Here is a 15,358-nt window from a genome sequence, read left to right as displayed (position 1 = left end):
TTAAATATTTTAGGTCTTTAATTAATCTATCATCTCAAAAGAGTATATCGGTTATGCCCATCGCTATTCTATGACCATGATACTCAATAATACTCTAAAAGTTAACAGATACATTTAATATTTGGCATTCAACATGAGTTTGAACGTAATGAGAATCTGCTAAAGAATTAAATAATACATTTATGTTTATTTTTTGGAATAACTAAGTGAGTAAAACCTCAAATTTTAATATTTAATTATTGAAGACAATATTAACGATTCCTAAACGAAAATCTGAAACAGAAAATCAGAAAAAGATATGGTCACATCTAGGACCTAGATGTGACCGCATCTTTCTCTGATTTTTCTGTTACAGATTTTAATTTAGGAATCGCTAATATTGTCTTCAATAATTAAATATTAAAATTTATTTTTGGTTTTATTATGTTGTATTTCTATACAGAAGTTTGATTTGCATCTGTCACCACTGATCGTAAATATTATACAAATGTCAGATCTTAGATAAACATTTTAAAACCCATACCAGACTTGCGAATTTGGTAAACTTATCGAATTCCGCTGCATGCAAAGGCTCTTTAAAAAACAACACTTGATTTCAACTTAAATATCGAATGGAGACAACTATTTAGGTCGGGGGTGACGGCGAACAACACCTAATTCAAGCATTTCCTTAAGTTGAGAGTCAAGTTGTTGTTGACGCGTTTGAGACAAGGGGTAATACCGTTGCTTAATGGGATCTCCTGTCGTATTAATTTTGTGCTGAACTAAATGAGTTCGACCCAATCCACATTTTTCAAAAGAAATTGTCTTAAATTTATCTATAACAATATTTAGCCTACGATTGTCTTGAGGGGACAGTAGGGAAGCTGACGTGATTTTGCGAATTTCACCTATAGTATTCTCAACATCACGACCACTGTTGGCTTTTGAAAACAACTGAGGAGCGATGTCAAACTGTTTCCAAAAGTCGACTCCCAAAACAATCACAGGTGAAAGAGACGGAATAACAAAAAAGGTAATATATTTCTTAATATTATTATAAGTAACAAGTACCCGCATAGTACCAATTACATTTTGACGTACCCCATCAGCGGTGGTAACGTACGATTCTAACTTATCTAGACTAAACCCTAAACTAATAAAGAAGTTGTAAAGAGAACCGCCAAAACAACTGACAGTCGCACCACTGTCCAAAAGACCCGAAAAGACAAGATTTTGAATAGAAATATTCGCATGAGGTCTGATGTCCTGTCCAGAACTAGCCATCGGCATGCATGCGTCCATGTCACGCCCGAAGAACCGGTTACTGGAGCTATCAACTAAGGGTGATGATCTCCTGGCATCCTTGCTAGCAGGACGCAGAGGATCACACGCTAGTTTTTTGGGTTTGTGCGAGCGGAGTCATCTTTACGTTTACCAGAATTTCTCTGAGATTCAGACTTCCATAGCCTACAAAATTGTTTTGTATGACCTTGCCCCTTACAATAAAAACAATATAAAGTTTTTCTATTATTAGAAGAAGAAGATGAAGTATGAGTTGATGAAGAGGAAGTTGCTTGAGAAGAAGTGAAATGCGGTAAGGGTTTATCTACTGAGAGCTTTTCAAATCTCCTACACACATTTACCAAAGAAGTTAAGTCCTTTTCTGCAAAATATGCGATAGCCAAGGCATATTTAGGTAACAGACTATCAGAAACTAGGTCTACCAACTGTTCCTCCGTAAGTGGAACGTTTAATCTGAGATTAGTTAATTTAATGTCCTCGACGTAATCCACAACACTTTGATTAAATTTTTGTTTCATTGCGAATAAGGCTTTTAGGGCCTCTGTTTGGTTAATATAACGGTCAAAACGTGCTATGAGGTGATTTCTCAACTCAGGCCAAGATAAAGAATCTTTATAAATTGTCCGATACCAAGACAGAGCTCTCCCCTCCAGAAGATCAGCAAAGGAAATCACAACCGATGACAGTTCTATATGACGGCATCTAGATAACTCTTCCACACGTTGTATAAAATCCCTAACATCAGAAGAACCCGAAAATTTAATACCCCAAGAATGTACGGACGTATTTGTATTTGCAGATTGATAATAATTATTATTAACTATGTTTGTAGTCTGATTCGCATTATCACTATTGCCTTCATTTTGTTGTGAAGAATCACTACCGGATTGTTTTAAGCTCTTATTATACATACGAGCCTGTTCCCGCATAGCTGATAATGTACTTTCTGGAGTGATATTCACTTCAGAAAGCATTTGTATCATCTCCTCCTTTGTAGCTGCGTTTATATTAGAAATCGCCATTTTGATTGTAATGAAAAAACAAAATTTTGAGAAATTTTTCAAAAAAAAATTATTTAAAAAAACAATACCTCTGAAATTTTAAAAAACAGTCTGGTACACTAACACGTTACCGCAAGTCGTAACAAATGTGTTCAAATTCTTTATAAGTGTATAGCTGGCATTTACAAATGTAATGACATATCAAATGATCGACAATAATAAACATTATCGCTGTCACTATGTTCAAAACAATATCAACTGACAGGTCCGTGTTACCAGTGGAATAAAACAACGGTACACGAATATCAATTCAGTAGTTAATTTAAAAAAATAAATATTTCGAGCAAATGAGCGAACGAAGCTAGTTCACGTCAAAATTGTACACCGGCTACCGAGCAAAACATCAATGTAAAGCGAACGAAGCCACAACGCAACCACAATGCACACACATAGGTACTTCGTAATGCACATCATATCTATACATTAAGCATATTATTAGAGAATTTATACATTAAAAATTATTAAATTACAATTTTTAATCTTAAATTTGATACGATAGAGAGTATGCCCTTGCCATAGGCTTAAATACGAGCACCTAAAGTTGTTTTAAAACTTTATTTACGTTGGAGCGCCAATGTCACGTCTGAAGTCCCGTTTGATGTCCCGTCTGATGAGCATGGACCCTTGTCAATCACCAGGGCTATTATGGGGTAAAGCAAGCAGGCATAATGTGTAAAAAACATTGAAGAACCTTGTTCATGTTGTCACGTCTGATGAGCAGGTTGCGCCGGGTAGAGATTCGTCAGATGGAGGGCGAACGAGTGCGCGAGGCCATCCTCAATTAATCAGCTTCCATTTAACGTCTAACGGAACAATGATGATTCATCTTTGTGTCACTTCGACAGCATGCTTGGTAATCCAGTGTAGTCCCCAAGGAATTACGCCTCACAAATAAAACCATTTTTTACTTTCAAACAAACGATTGTATATTTCCATCTCTTCAAGCCACAACACTCGAACCAGCACAGGCCGATCTCACACAGGAGTCGAAACGTTGGTTTTATGTTTTGTAAATTTAAACGGAAAGTCTCCGAAGGATATTAAGTTCAAGGTATCCGCGCGATCTTTTTCATTATTTTCCATATCACTCTTTCTCGCCCAAAAACCACCCGCACCGCGGAATCGTCGTCTCGCGTATTGTTCCCGTAATGTCCCGATCTAAATCTGCCCGCGTTATTTTTGCCCGCCCGTCCAACCGCTCGCAGGGCAGCCACCCGAAAAACTCTCAACAAAACAATAATCAGGCACTACCGTGGCAATCCAAACTTGCATAATTCTTTGACGTTACAGTAAACATGCACAAAATATGTTTTTAGGGTTTAGTTTTGGTTATTTTAATATTTTGTGCGTATTTCCTAACCTTCAAACCTAACTTTGAAAAAAATGGAACTTTAATGCATCTTTTACATCTCCCACCACAAAATAGTTAATTCTTTAAGTTGAAACCAAGTGCTGCTTATATTAAGCGTGCAGCGGAATTCGACAAGATTGATGCGAATTTGACCACAAATATGGAAAAAACATCATCATCGCCTTATAGAAATTAGAATGTAAAAGAGTAAAATGTTTACCTATCCAACACTCTAATCTGGCACATGGCTGTGTTTTGACAATGTCAGGTGGATCAACACCAACATTTAAACATAGCACCAAAGCTACGCAATGCGTTTTGTACTGAAATCAAAGGAAAAAATCATTATTAGTACTCAAGGATATCTGATAAGGAACAAGTAATAATGAATTAGATAACAGTTGCCACCAAATCCAGAAGTCATAAAATCGCTATTATTTACACCACAAGCTTTGTTTTGTGTGTCTAGCTGAACTGGATGTGGACATTGGAGGGATCTGATTGCAATTTATACACATGTATAAACGTTCAACACAAATTAATCTGGATGTCTTTAAGTGCTGTCAGGCAATAAGCGAAACAATCGCTAAAATGTTGTGACACATCATTGCAGCTTTAATACATGTAATAAATTAAATGAATTCTAACCTTTTCTTTCATTCTCCATGTCTGTTCGATATTTTTTGCCCCTTCAATAGATTCGCAATGTCTATTGCTTACAAAGCTCAAGGGAAGTTCCCAATCGGTCAGTTCTTTAGACGGGTCTATTTGATTACTGTCAGAACTTTCGTCCTCCTCATCAGAAGGCAAGTGTGGAGGCATATCTGACATCTTCAATAATCGATATAAATGTCACAATTCTTTTATTTACGTCTTCGTAAAATTCATAAACAATCAACACGTGACAGACATTCAAACATTTTTCTATAAAGTAGTATAAAAAACAAACTAACGTATGGCTTCAATATTTTTATTCATAGCCACCCAAAGAAGTGCGCAGATAAAGTGCATATCCCCTACCTAAGCATTAATACTAAATAGCGTAATTAGCGTTGGGGTTAGTACTGTCGAGATGTCGATTTCAAAATAAACCTTTTTTGTCTATTTTTTTAAAGAGTCGGAGTAATCGAATCTTTCAACTGAATTGAGTCAGAGTCAGAGAGTAGAAGAACGATTCCGAGGTCGGCGGCAGACTGCAAACCTTTGCATTTATATTATGTACTTTTACAACTAACTCTTAAATACAAATGGGAGGAAGGGCAGCCTTTCCATGGCAAATCCTCAGCTATATTTTTGACGTAAAACATCTTTTGGCGCACTTGGGGAGATAAAAGTGACTCTTTTGCGTAGCAAACGTATCAAGACGGAATGATACTTTTGCATGGAACGATGCTTCATTCGGCCAGTCTCGTGACTCGTCGGCTCTTCGGCCGCCAAAACTCTGTGCGGTATATTTGCTTGTGTTCTCAATAAATTGGCAATGGATCTATTCTTAATGACTATGAATTTTTAATTTGTAATTTATTTCTTTGTTTATATTTTGGTAATAAAAGAATAATTGTGGTATTTTCAAAAATTTAAAGACTGGTCCACTTTCATTCCCACTTCATAAAAATCAATTCCAATGTTTCACATCTGCCAAGCGTCCTGTGACGGCTATTTTTTCTCACATTATCTATCATTGATAAGTTATACCAATGATGCGTTGTACGCTTCATTAGCTAGTTAGTTACATTATTAGTGAGTCAGTTTATATCAAATTTCTGATGATGTAATAATAATTCTCTAATATCTAATGACCGTGGCGAAGTCCTATTTTAACTCGACCCATAAATAAACCACCCACTAGATTGATAACTTCGTGCATTTTGTACCTGGACCTAAAGAGCCCATAGAGCATTAGAGCGATTTTGTATAAATGGTATTGAAGGCAAATCTAGGGTGAGAGAAAATTACCTGGCAGCCATCTTGTATACTTGCCATCTCACGACTACTTTTGAACTGATTTGTATGCAAAGTAGTACATGATGAATTATGATTTTTTTTCGTTAATGCAGTTATTACGGCTTATAATTTGTTGTTGGGTATTTTATGAGTCGAGGAATGGGATACATCATTAAAATATAGGTAAGTATTGTTATTTGTCATAAAACTTTTAAAAACAATTACTTTATACTATAATGCATTTTAATCACTGCTTATTTTATTTTTAAATAACATAATTAAGCCTTTTATCAAAGATTTGAGTTTTGTAAAAAGGTAAGTACCTCGCTGGATAGTAATGACTTTGTTACACTCTCACTACTTCTAAAAGTGACGTTTGCCGCCATGGTATATTATAGGTATATTTATGTTTGCCGCCAACGAGAGTGGTTTGTGCATTGTGGGTGGTTTTTTGGTTTATTTATGTGCCGCCAACTGTCACCGGTATCATTTTTGGTTTGTTTATTTGTTAATATTGATTGCTTGCCGAAATGATTTAAAATGAGGTAGACAAATGCTATATGATGCAAGTAAAAGCATATAAATATCCTTTGTATGCTTTTCACCCTAAACTGAAACGGAATTAACAACAATAATGTCTGTGTACAATTGTATTTTTATGTTACGTTTCCGAATATCATCCCGAGGTGCGCCGCGGCCATAAATAAACCACTCTCGCCGCGGCCGCTTATGTGAGTTGTGAGTGCGGCACATTATCTACCAATTTAAAAACAAAATAAAATTATTTGCGATTTTGACCCTTATGTGTGGAGAATTTGTGTGAAGAATAAGGTCACAATCGCTTGGGCTATTCTCGTTCTTTACGCAGTGTTTAAGATGTACAAGCTATTAGCTAAGTGCACAACCATTTATTTTACAGGCCACTGCCTAGCACCTAGCGGTCAGTAGTAAAACTAGGGCCTATAGATAAAACTGGTGTTTTAATTACCAATTGGCTTTTCTTTGATAGTGTTTTGTTTTTTGATTATTAGTTTGTCAGTGTGTGTTGTTTGATTAGGCTATAAAAAGCTTCGCCGAGTGGATTTTTTTCACTTCTTCTCTCCAAAAAATAGTAACAGTCAGGAATTATGGTCAACTGACCACCTGTAAAAGTGTTTTGCCCGGGTCGGGAATAAATTTAAACTCGTAACATTAAATAAAGTACAAATGCAGTTTTGTGCAACCTAAACCATGCGTCTGTTATTTTGAAGACTCCATCAAGCCCCAAACTATTCTCAACATGGTCCTAACGAGCGGATGGATATAATCAGAGGATTTACCAGAAAAAATGAACCAGCACCAAACAAAAGGCTTTTGATGGAAAAAATTGATGCCAATTCCAAAAGAAATTCAGATGAGTAACCTTGTGCCTTCCTATCTTTTTAATCATTTCCAAGTTCGGTAAATACCTATTCGGAATCGCTGGACAAGGGTTAAATGAAATATTTATATATAAAACCTTCTGATTTACCTTAATTTACTATAAAAGGAATCTGACTGCATTTGGGATATTTTTAATTTTAGCATTTTAATTTTTAATTACGTAAATCGAAAATTCACTTTCGTTGTATGGAATGACAGCTGGAATGGTTTCTGTTGATAAAATTTTCTTTTGTTTGTATTCCTTATACGAGTAGCTAGAATTTGAATCATTTCAGAATGCAAATTCTAGTTAGGTACTGTTTTGGCCAAACTCGAAAAATAAAATATTTTTATGTTACTTAAAAAACTTAAATTATTTATATTTAGGTATTATTATAATTATTGTTTTATTTAACCTAAACTATAGTAACCTAACCTATAATAATCAAACCTAAACTAAACTAACCTATATCCTAACCTAACCCAAAATAATCCAACCTAACCTAACCTATAATAATCCAACCTTACCTAACCTTACCTATATCCTAATAATAATCGAACCTAACCTATAATAATCGAACCTAACCTACAATTATCCAACCTAACCTTAATCCTAATAATAAACCGACCTAACCTATAATAATCCAACCTAACCTAACCTATAATAATCCAACCTAACCTATAATAATCCAACCTAACCTAACCTAAAATAATCCAACCTAACCTAACCTAAACCTATAATAATCCAACCTAACCTAACCTATAATAATCAAACCTAAACTAACCTATAATAATCTAACCTGACCTATAATAATCCAACCTAACCTAACCTATAATAATCGAACCTTACCTAACCTAACCTATATCCTAATAATAATCGAACCTAACCTATAATAATCGAACCTAACCTATAATAATCGAACCTAACCTACAATTATCCAACCTAACCTTAATCCTAATAATAAACCGACCTAACCTATAATAATCCAACCTAACCTAACCTATAATAATCCAACCTAACCTATAATAATCCAACCTAACCTAACCTAAAATAATCCAACCTAACCTAACCTAAACCTATAATAATCCAACCTAACCTATAATAATCAAACCTAAACTAACCTATAATAATCTAACCTGACCTATAATAATCCAACCTAACCTAACCTATAATAATCGAACCTTACCTAACCTAACCTATATCCTAATAATAATCGAACCTAACCTATAATAATCGAACCTAACCTACAATTATCCAACCTAACCTTAATCCTAATAATAAACCGACCTAACCTATAATAATCCAACCTAACCTATAATAATCCAACCTAACCTAACCTAAAATAATCCAACCTAACCTAACCTAACCTATAATAATCCAACCTAACCTATAATAATCCAACCTAACTTAACCTATAAATGTTGGGGAACCTTTAATAACGCCTGCTCGCGTCCCCTTTAGAGTTATATACCAGTTTTCAAGTAGTTTGTGGGCTACGCTAGGTTTGTATAGACTGGTTTGTGATTTCATTCTACCTAATCCAACCTAACCTAACCTAACCTATATCCTAATAATAATCTAACCTAACCTATAATAATCGAACCTAACCTACAATATTCTAACCTAACCTATAATAATCCAACCTAACCTATATCCTAATAATAATCATACCTAACCTATAATAATCCAAACTTACCTATAATATCCAATCTATCCTAACCTAAATCCTAATAATAAACCAACCTAACCTAAAATTATCCAACCTTACCTATAATAACATCACCTTTTTTAATTTTTCTATTTTATAAAACATACCTAAATATCTTTATTTTATTTTTCGAGTTTGGCTAAAATAGTACCTACCTAGTATTTGCACATGGTAAAAAATATAGCCACTCGTATCAGGAATACAAACAAAAGAAAATTTTATCAACAGAAACCATTCCAGCTGTCATCCCATACAACGAGAGTGAATTTTCGATTTACGTAATTAAAAATTAAAATGCTAAAATTAAAAATATCCCAAATGCAGTCAGATTCCTTTTATAGTAAATTAAGGTAAATCAGAAGGTTTTATATATAAATATTTCATATAACCCTTGTCCAGCGATTCCGAATAATTACCCCAAGTTCAAACAAGCTATGTTTTACTGTGTATTTTGCTAATATAATAATTTGAAAAGAAAAAAACGGCTACCCACAGCATAGATGCAAGTCATTGTGTATTATTATTGTTGGTTTTTTAAGGTTAGGTAGCTCAAACAAATTATTTGTAAGAATTTGTCAAGGTACGGCTGGATTTGGTTATTTCATTATTTGTGGTTTTAATTATAATACGATTGCGCAGAAAATATTTTAAAGGGAACATTTTTTTTTGGTTTTTACGCAATTAAGATGGATAATATGAAATCGCTAATCGCCAAACGAGGAGTTTTAAAAGGGAAACTCACGAGGTTCGGGGATTCAATAAATAGTTTATCGTTAAATGAGATCCAAATTAGGTACGAAAAAATTGAAAACGTATTAAACCAGTTTGAATTAATTCAAGATCAAATAGAATCTCTACCAGATTCTGACGACATCGAGAATAATTCCCAAAGGGAAAGTTTTGAGAATCAATATTATTCGATTTTAGCGAAAGCAAAAGAAATGTTACAATCCGTTGAGCAAAACAAGGTAGCAATAAAACTTCCTAACCTCCAATTAAGGGAATTCAATGGTGATCAAAAAACATGGGTAAACTTCTTAGAGACATTCAAAACACTGGTGCATAATAATCAAACGTTAAATAATGTGCAAAAATTCTATTATCTGCAATCCTGCTTAAAGGGAAATGCAGCGAAAGTGATCGCCAATTTCGAAGTATCAGATTTAAATTACGTGTCAGCCTGGGAATTGTTGCAACAAAGATTTGCAAATTTACGAACTACCGTTCATAAGCATATACAAGCTTTGTTTCAACTTAAAGAAATGAAACAAGAGGATCCGGTAGCCATGCGCTATTTAATTGATGAGACTAATGTTAACCTAAAGGCTCTGCAAAATTTAGGCTTAAAAATCGATCAATGGGATGCATTAATTATTTATATAGTTTCTAATAAATTAGACGCAATATCGCGAAAGCATTGGGAACAAACAACATTACAGGAAGAATTACCAACGTTAGGAGAATTTCTCAAGTGTCTAACGTCAAGGGCGCAAGTTTTAGAATTAATGTTACATACAGAATCGAAAAAAAATGTTACCTACCCGAAAACAAATGGCGGCAACAATAACATTCCTAGAAAGGAATCAGTTTTCTTAGCAGCCGCCCACAATAATTGTATATGTTGTCACGATAAAGGACATAAAATTTATTATTGTAAAAAGTTTTTAAAGTTAACTTCAGGAGAGAGAAGCGAAATGATAAAGAGGTGTAGGGCCTGCTTCAAATGTTTGAGGTTAGGGCATACGGCCTCATATTGTAAAATTAATATACAATGCAAGTTATGTGGTAGCGATAGCCACAACACGTTATTGCATAAAGGGAATCACCCGAGTAATGATTCCGATAAAAATGGTGAAGCCCGCCCTGGAGGTAGCGACCATATGGAAACTGAACGAGTTTCAGTGTCCAACCACTCCGCCTTGGTGAAGGCGGAAAAAACTGTGTTATTGTCGACAGCAATCATAGGAGTGTTGGATCGCAATAATGAAATGCATAAAGCAAGGGTATTAATTGATTCAGGAGCTCAATCAAATTTTATGTGCGAAAAGTTCGCAATAAAATTGAATTTGAAGTGTGAAAACATAAACAAACCCGTGTCGGGTATACATAACAACGTGACCCATATAAAGAAACGGGTTGCAATTAAAATGAAATCTTTAAAAACAAATTATAAACAAGATATCACATGTCTAATATTGCAGGAAATAACTACAAATTTACCGCAAGCAACGGTGGCCAGGAAGGATTTCAAGCTTCCGCCGGGATTGGAATTGGCGGATCCAAACTTCAACATAGCAGCACCAATTGATATACTGTTGGGCGCTGAGAGTTTTTGGGAGATCTTGAAGAATGATCGGCTAAGATTGGATACCGGACCTACGCTCCAAAGGACAGAATTAGGATGGATCATCTCGGGCCCGATCAACGCTCACCATAAAAAAGGCCAGTACCAGAAATCTGTAGTTTATCAATAAATACACTGTCAAATTAAGTTGAAAAATTTTGGAAAATGGAAGAGGTGATGCCTCCAAGTTTTTATAACCACGAGGAGAAGGCTTGTGAAGCCGACTTTGTAGCCACGCACACCCGAGAGAGCGATGGTAGATACGTAGTGAGTTTGCCGCGCCGGCCGTGTGTCAACCAACTTGGTGACTCATTAGGCACAGCGGAAAAAAGATTCAAAGGTTTGGAAAGAAAATTTTTAATGAATCCTGAACTGAAATCTCAGTATGCTCAATTTATGAAAGAATATGAGCAATTAAATCACATGGAGCTATGTGAGAAAACAAAGGACCATTCCTATTTTTTGCCGCATCATGCGGTAATAAAGGAAGCGAGCAGCACTACTAAAGTGCGTGTAGTATTTGACGGATCGGCTAAAACGTCGACCGGTATTTCCCTGAATGATGCATTAATGGTAGGAGCTGTTATTCAAAAAGATTTATACACTCATCTTTTACGTTTTAGGAAACATAGATACGTCATGACGGCGGACATAGAAAAAATGTACCGTCAAATCAACGTACGCCCAGAGGATCGCAGCCTGCAGAAGATTTTATGGCGCGACTCTCCAGAAGAGGAACTCAGGCATTATAAATTGAAGACAATCACCTACGGTTTGGGACCTTCCTCTTTCCTGGCAACTAGATGTCTACGGCAAATCGGTATGGACAATCGAATTAAATTTCCCGTAGCAAGCCAGGTCATAGAAAACGATTTCTACATGGACGATCTGTTGACCGGAGAGGACGACTTGGACGCATGCGTCAGGTTGAAACAACAGGTACATGATATTTTACTGTCCGCCGGAATGACCCTGCGGAAGTGGAGATCGAATATTTCGGAATTGTCATCTGGGTCGGGCCAGGGTGAAATTGCTGAGAAAAGCAATGGTGAACAAATGATCACTAACAATTCCAAAATTGAAAAGATCCTAGGTTTGATCTGGGATAATGAATCAGATTATTTATCATATGAAATTAAAAGACCGTCAAGTAAGACGGAAAGTAAGCGTCAGATATTGTCGTGCATAGCTTCAACTTTTGACCCATTGGGTCTCCTAGGCCCCATAATAGTGGTGGCCAAATTAATTATGCAGAAATTATGGCAATCAAAAGCAGCATGGTACGACACACTACCTGATGAAATTTTACTACCCTGGAGGGCCTATCTAGGTGAACTATCACAACTAAATGTATTACTGGCAGCTAATGTTCAAGAATGGGAGATTTTCGAAAAATTTTCATCGCTAACCAAATTGAAGAGAATTACCGCTTTGGCGTTGAGATTTATAAATAACTGTCGGAATTCTAAAGATAAAATCGAAGGCAATATAACTGTCACCGAACTAGAAGCAGCCTTAAAATGTCTGCTGAAATCATCTCAAGAACATTCCTTAAAAGAGAATTAAAGGACTGGTAAAATCACATGATGGTAAACAAAAATAGTAGATTGAAAGCCCTCAATCCTTGTTTATTAGATGGTTTAATTTGTGCAAATGGTAGACTAAAACTAGCTACGTACTTATCACATCAACAAAGGCAACCTGTAATATTATCGCCTACACATAAATTAACCGAATTAATCATAAGACATTATCATTATGTGCATTTACATGCCGGGCCACAAGCGCTGTTAGCGGAAATACGCTTGAAATACTGGCCCATACTAGGAAAAAATACTGTTAAACGAGTCTTACATAACTGTATTATATGTTTTAGATACCAACCTCGAGTTTGCCTTCAGATTATGGGAAACTTACCTGTTGAAAGAATCACTCCCAGTCGACCATTTGCGGTGACGGGGCTTGATTATGCTGGACCTATTGACATGAAGAGTGGAACGCTGAGGAAGTCTCCACTTATCAAATCGTATCTTTGCATATTTGTTTGTTTTTCTACTAAAGCTGTTCATTTAGAACTTGTAACGGATTTGTCAAGCGATACTTTTTTAAATTGCTTAAAGAGATTTATCGCCCGGCGGGGTCAACCTGAAAAAATATTTTCTGACAATTCAACTAGCTTCAGAGGAGCTTCCAACAAGCTTCAAGATTTGTATGCCAGTCTAAAGCTGAACAATGACAAAATTCATAGGTTTTTAGCAGATAAAGGTATAGTTTGGAACTTCATTCCTCCTAGGGCGCCAAATCACGGCGGGTTGTGGGAAGCTGCAGTTAAATCTACCAAGTTTCATTTATATAGAATTACCAAAAATAATCCATTACAGTTTGAATTATTATATACTTTACTTTGTCAGATAGAGGCTTGTTTGAACTCCCGTCCTTTAACTTCCTTGTCTGATGACGTCAACGACCTACTCCCCCTCACCCCCAACCACTTCCTTATGGGCACTGAGGCTTCTATCATCCCTGAATTAGACGTCCGCGAGCTACCAGAGAACAGACTAAGCCAATATCAAAAATTAAATGTCTTAATTCAAACTTTCTGGTGTAGATGGAAACGAGATTACCTTGCTGAACTACAAAAACGGACCAAATGGCAGGCCAGCAGCCCAAAAGTCATAAAAAAGGACGATTTGGTCATCTTGAAGGAGGACAATCTGCCTCCTGCATTATGGAGAATGGCGCGCATAACAGCAACTCATCCAGGACCTGATGGCGTAGTGAGGGTGGTTACCCTCAAGACGTCTCAAGGCATTTTTGTGCGACCTATCACAAAAATATGTTTGATGCCAATAGAATCAAACCAGGATCTGCATCTCCAGACCCGGCAAACTACAGACCTTCCCAAGGTCACAGCCTAATGTAACCAGGGCTGAACCGATGCTACCACACAGGACTACTGACCATAGAGCATCGCTGTGGTTGACCAACCTATATCCAGAAGCCACTGGGGCTTCCAGTCAACCAGGACCAGGGGTATTCGCTGCCTACCAGGACAGGGCACCCTTAATATGAGACTCAACCCCCTGAGTTAACATGTACCACCCTTGACAGGATGATCACCACTGGACCGAATGCAGAGTGAACGGTCTACACAGTGCAGTGATTACAGTGTTTTGTGTTCTATTAAAAGAAAAGAGTCAAGTATGAACTCATAAAAAAACAGACTTCAGTTTTTGAACTGCTCTATACGGGAGCTAGAATATTAGTTAATTAAGTGATCTATATGTGTAAATGTTATTAATTTTATGAATTTTTATCAATTTTATGATTTATCAGGTTATGGGTTTATTAATTTTATGGAATAATGTGATTAATTTTATGGATTATGTATTTGTATGAGGGTTATTATATTTTTTTGATTGTTTTAAATTATATTCCCGATCCCTTCAGGTTTAGGTAGTTTTAGTTATAATGAACTATTTTAATATTTGTTGAAAGTTTTTTGTATTGATATCAAAAAAAAACCACCAGTTTTTTTTTTCATCCCGGCGGTGGCAATATGTTTAAAATGTACAAGCTATTAGCTAAGTGCACAACCATTTATTTTACAGGCCACTGCCTAGCACCTAGCGGTCAGTAGTAAAACTAGGGCCTATAGATAAAACAGGTGTTTTAATTACCAATTGACTTTTCTTTGACAGTGTTTTGTTTTTTGATTATTAGTTTGTCAGTGTGTGTTGTTTGACTAGGCTATAAAAAGCTTCGCCGAGTGGATTTTTTTTCACTTCTCTCCAAAAAATAGTAACAGTCAGGAATTATGGTCAACTGACCACCTGTAAAAGTGTTATGCCCGGGTCGGGAATAAATTTAAACTCGTAACATTAAATAAAGTACAAATGCAGTTTTGTGCAACCAAAACCATGCGTCTGTTATTTTGAAGACTCCATCAAGCCCCAAACTATTCTCAACACGCAGCAAATACCGGAATGACTTCTAGCTTCTCAGATTATTTACAAAGAATTTTTCTGTGGAATGCCGTAAAGAGATGAATCAAGATGAATGAACCTACACCAGGGGGGTATAACTCCGAGAAAAAAGTGGGTCAGAAAAAAAGACACGGTAATCTCTATGGGTGACTTGTGACGTATATTTTCCACATTCCAGTACGAACTTCATGCATGTTTATAGGCCGCTGTCATTGGCCGATTTTAGGCTAGCCAATGGGTTGGCTCCGAATGAGAATTATATTGTCTATGGTTACGCC

General features: G+C 36.1%; 2 protein-coding genes across 2 annotated transcripts in view; one reads left to right on the top strand and one right to left on the bottom strand.

The window, feature by feature from the left end:
* raptor (regulatory associated protein of MTOR complex 1) overlaps positions 1-4,601 on the bottom strand; it is a 48,145-nt gene extending 43,544 nt beyond the window's left edge. Inside the window, exons 1-2 of the mRNA XM_089638309.1 lie at positions 4,345-4,601; positions 3,917-4,019 (exon numbers count right to left, since the gene is read on the bottom strand). Coding sequence (XP_089494435.1) covers positions 3,917-4,019; positions 4,345-4,527 — 286 coding nt within the window. The 5' untranslated portion in view covers positions 4,528-4,601. The remainder of the gene's footprint in view (positions 1-3,916; positions 4,020-4,344) is intronic.
* Positions 4,602-7,298: 2,697 nt separating this feature from the next.
* Positions 7,299-15,008, top strand: LOC149419437 (uncharacterized). Its single transcript, XM_089638307.1, has 2 exons — positions 7,299-9,100; positions 10,952-15,008. The coding sequence occupies exon 2, from the start codon at positions 11,260-11,262 to the stop codon at positions 12,658-12,660; it is 1,401 nt and encodes a 466-aa protein (XP_089494433.1). The 5' UTR covers positions 7,299-9,100; positions 10,952-11,259; the 3' UTR covers positions 12,661-15,008.
* The last annotated feature ends 350 nt before the right edge of the window (positions 15,009-15,358 follow it).

This window comes from Hesperophylax consimilis, chromosome 12 (genome assembly GCF_061612785.1).
Source record: "Hesperophylax consimilis isolate HC1 chromosome 12, BYU_Hcon_1.0, whole genome shotgun sequence".
NCBI lineage: Eukaryota > Metazoa > Arthropoda > Insecta > Trichoptera > Limnephilidae > Hesperophylax > Hesperophylax consimilis.
The sequence above is the reverse complement of the archived record's forward strand: the minus strand, read 5'-3'. Positions and strand labels throughout refer to the sequence as shown.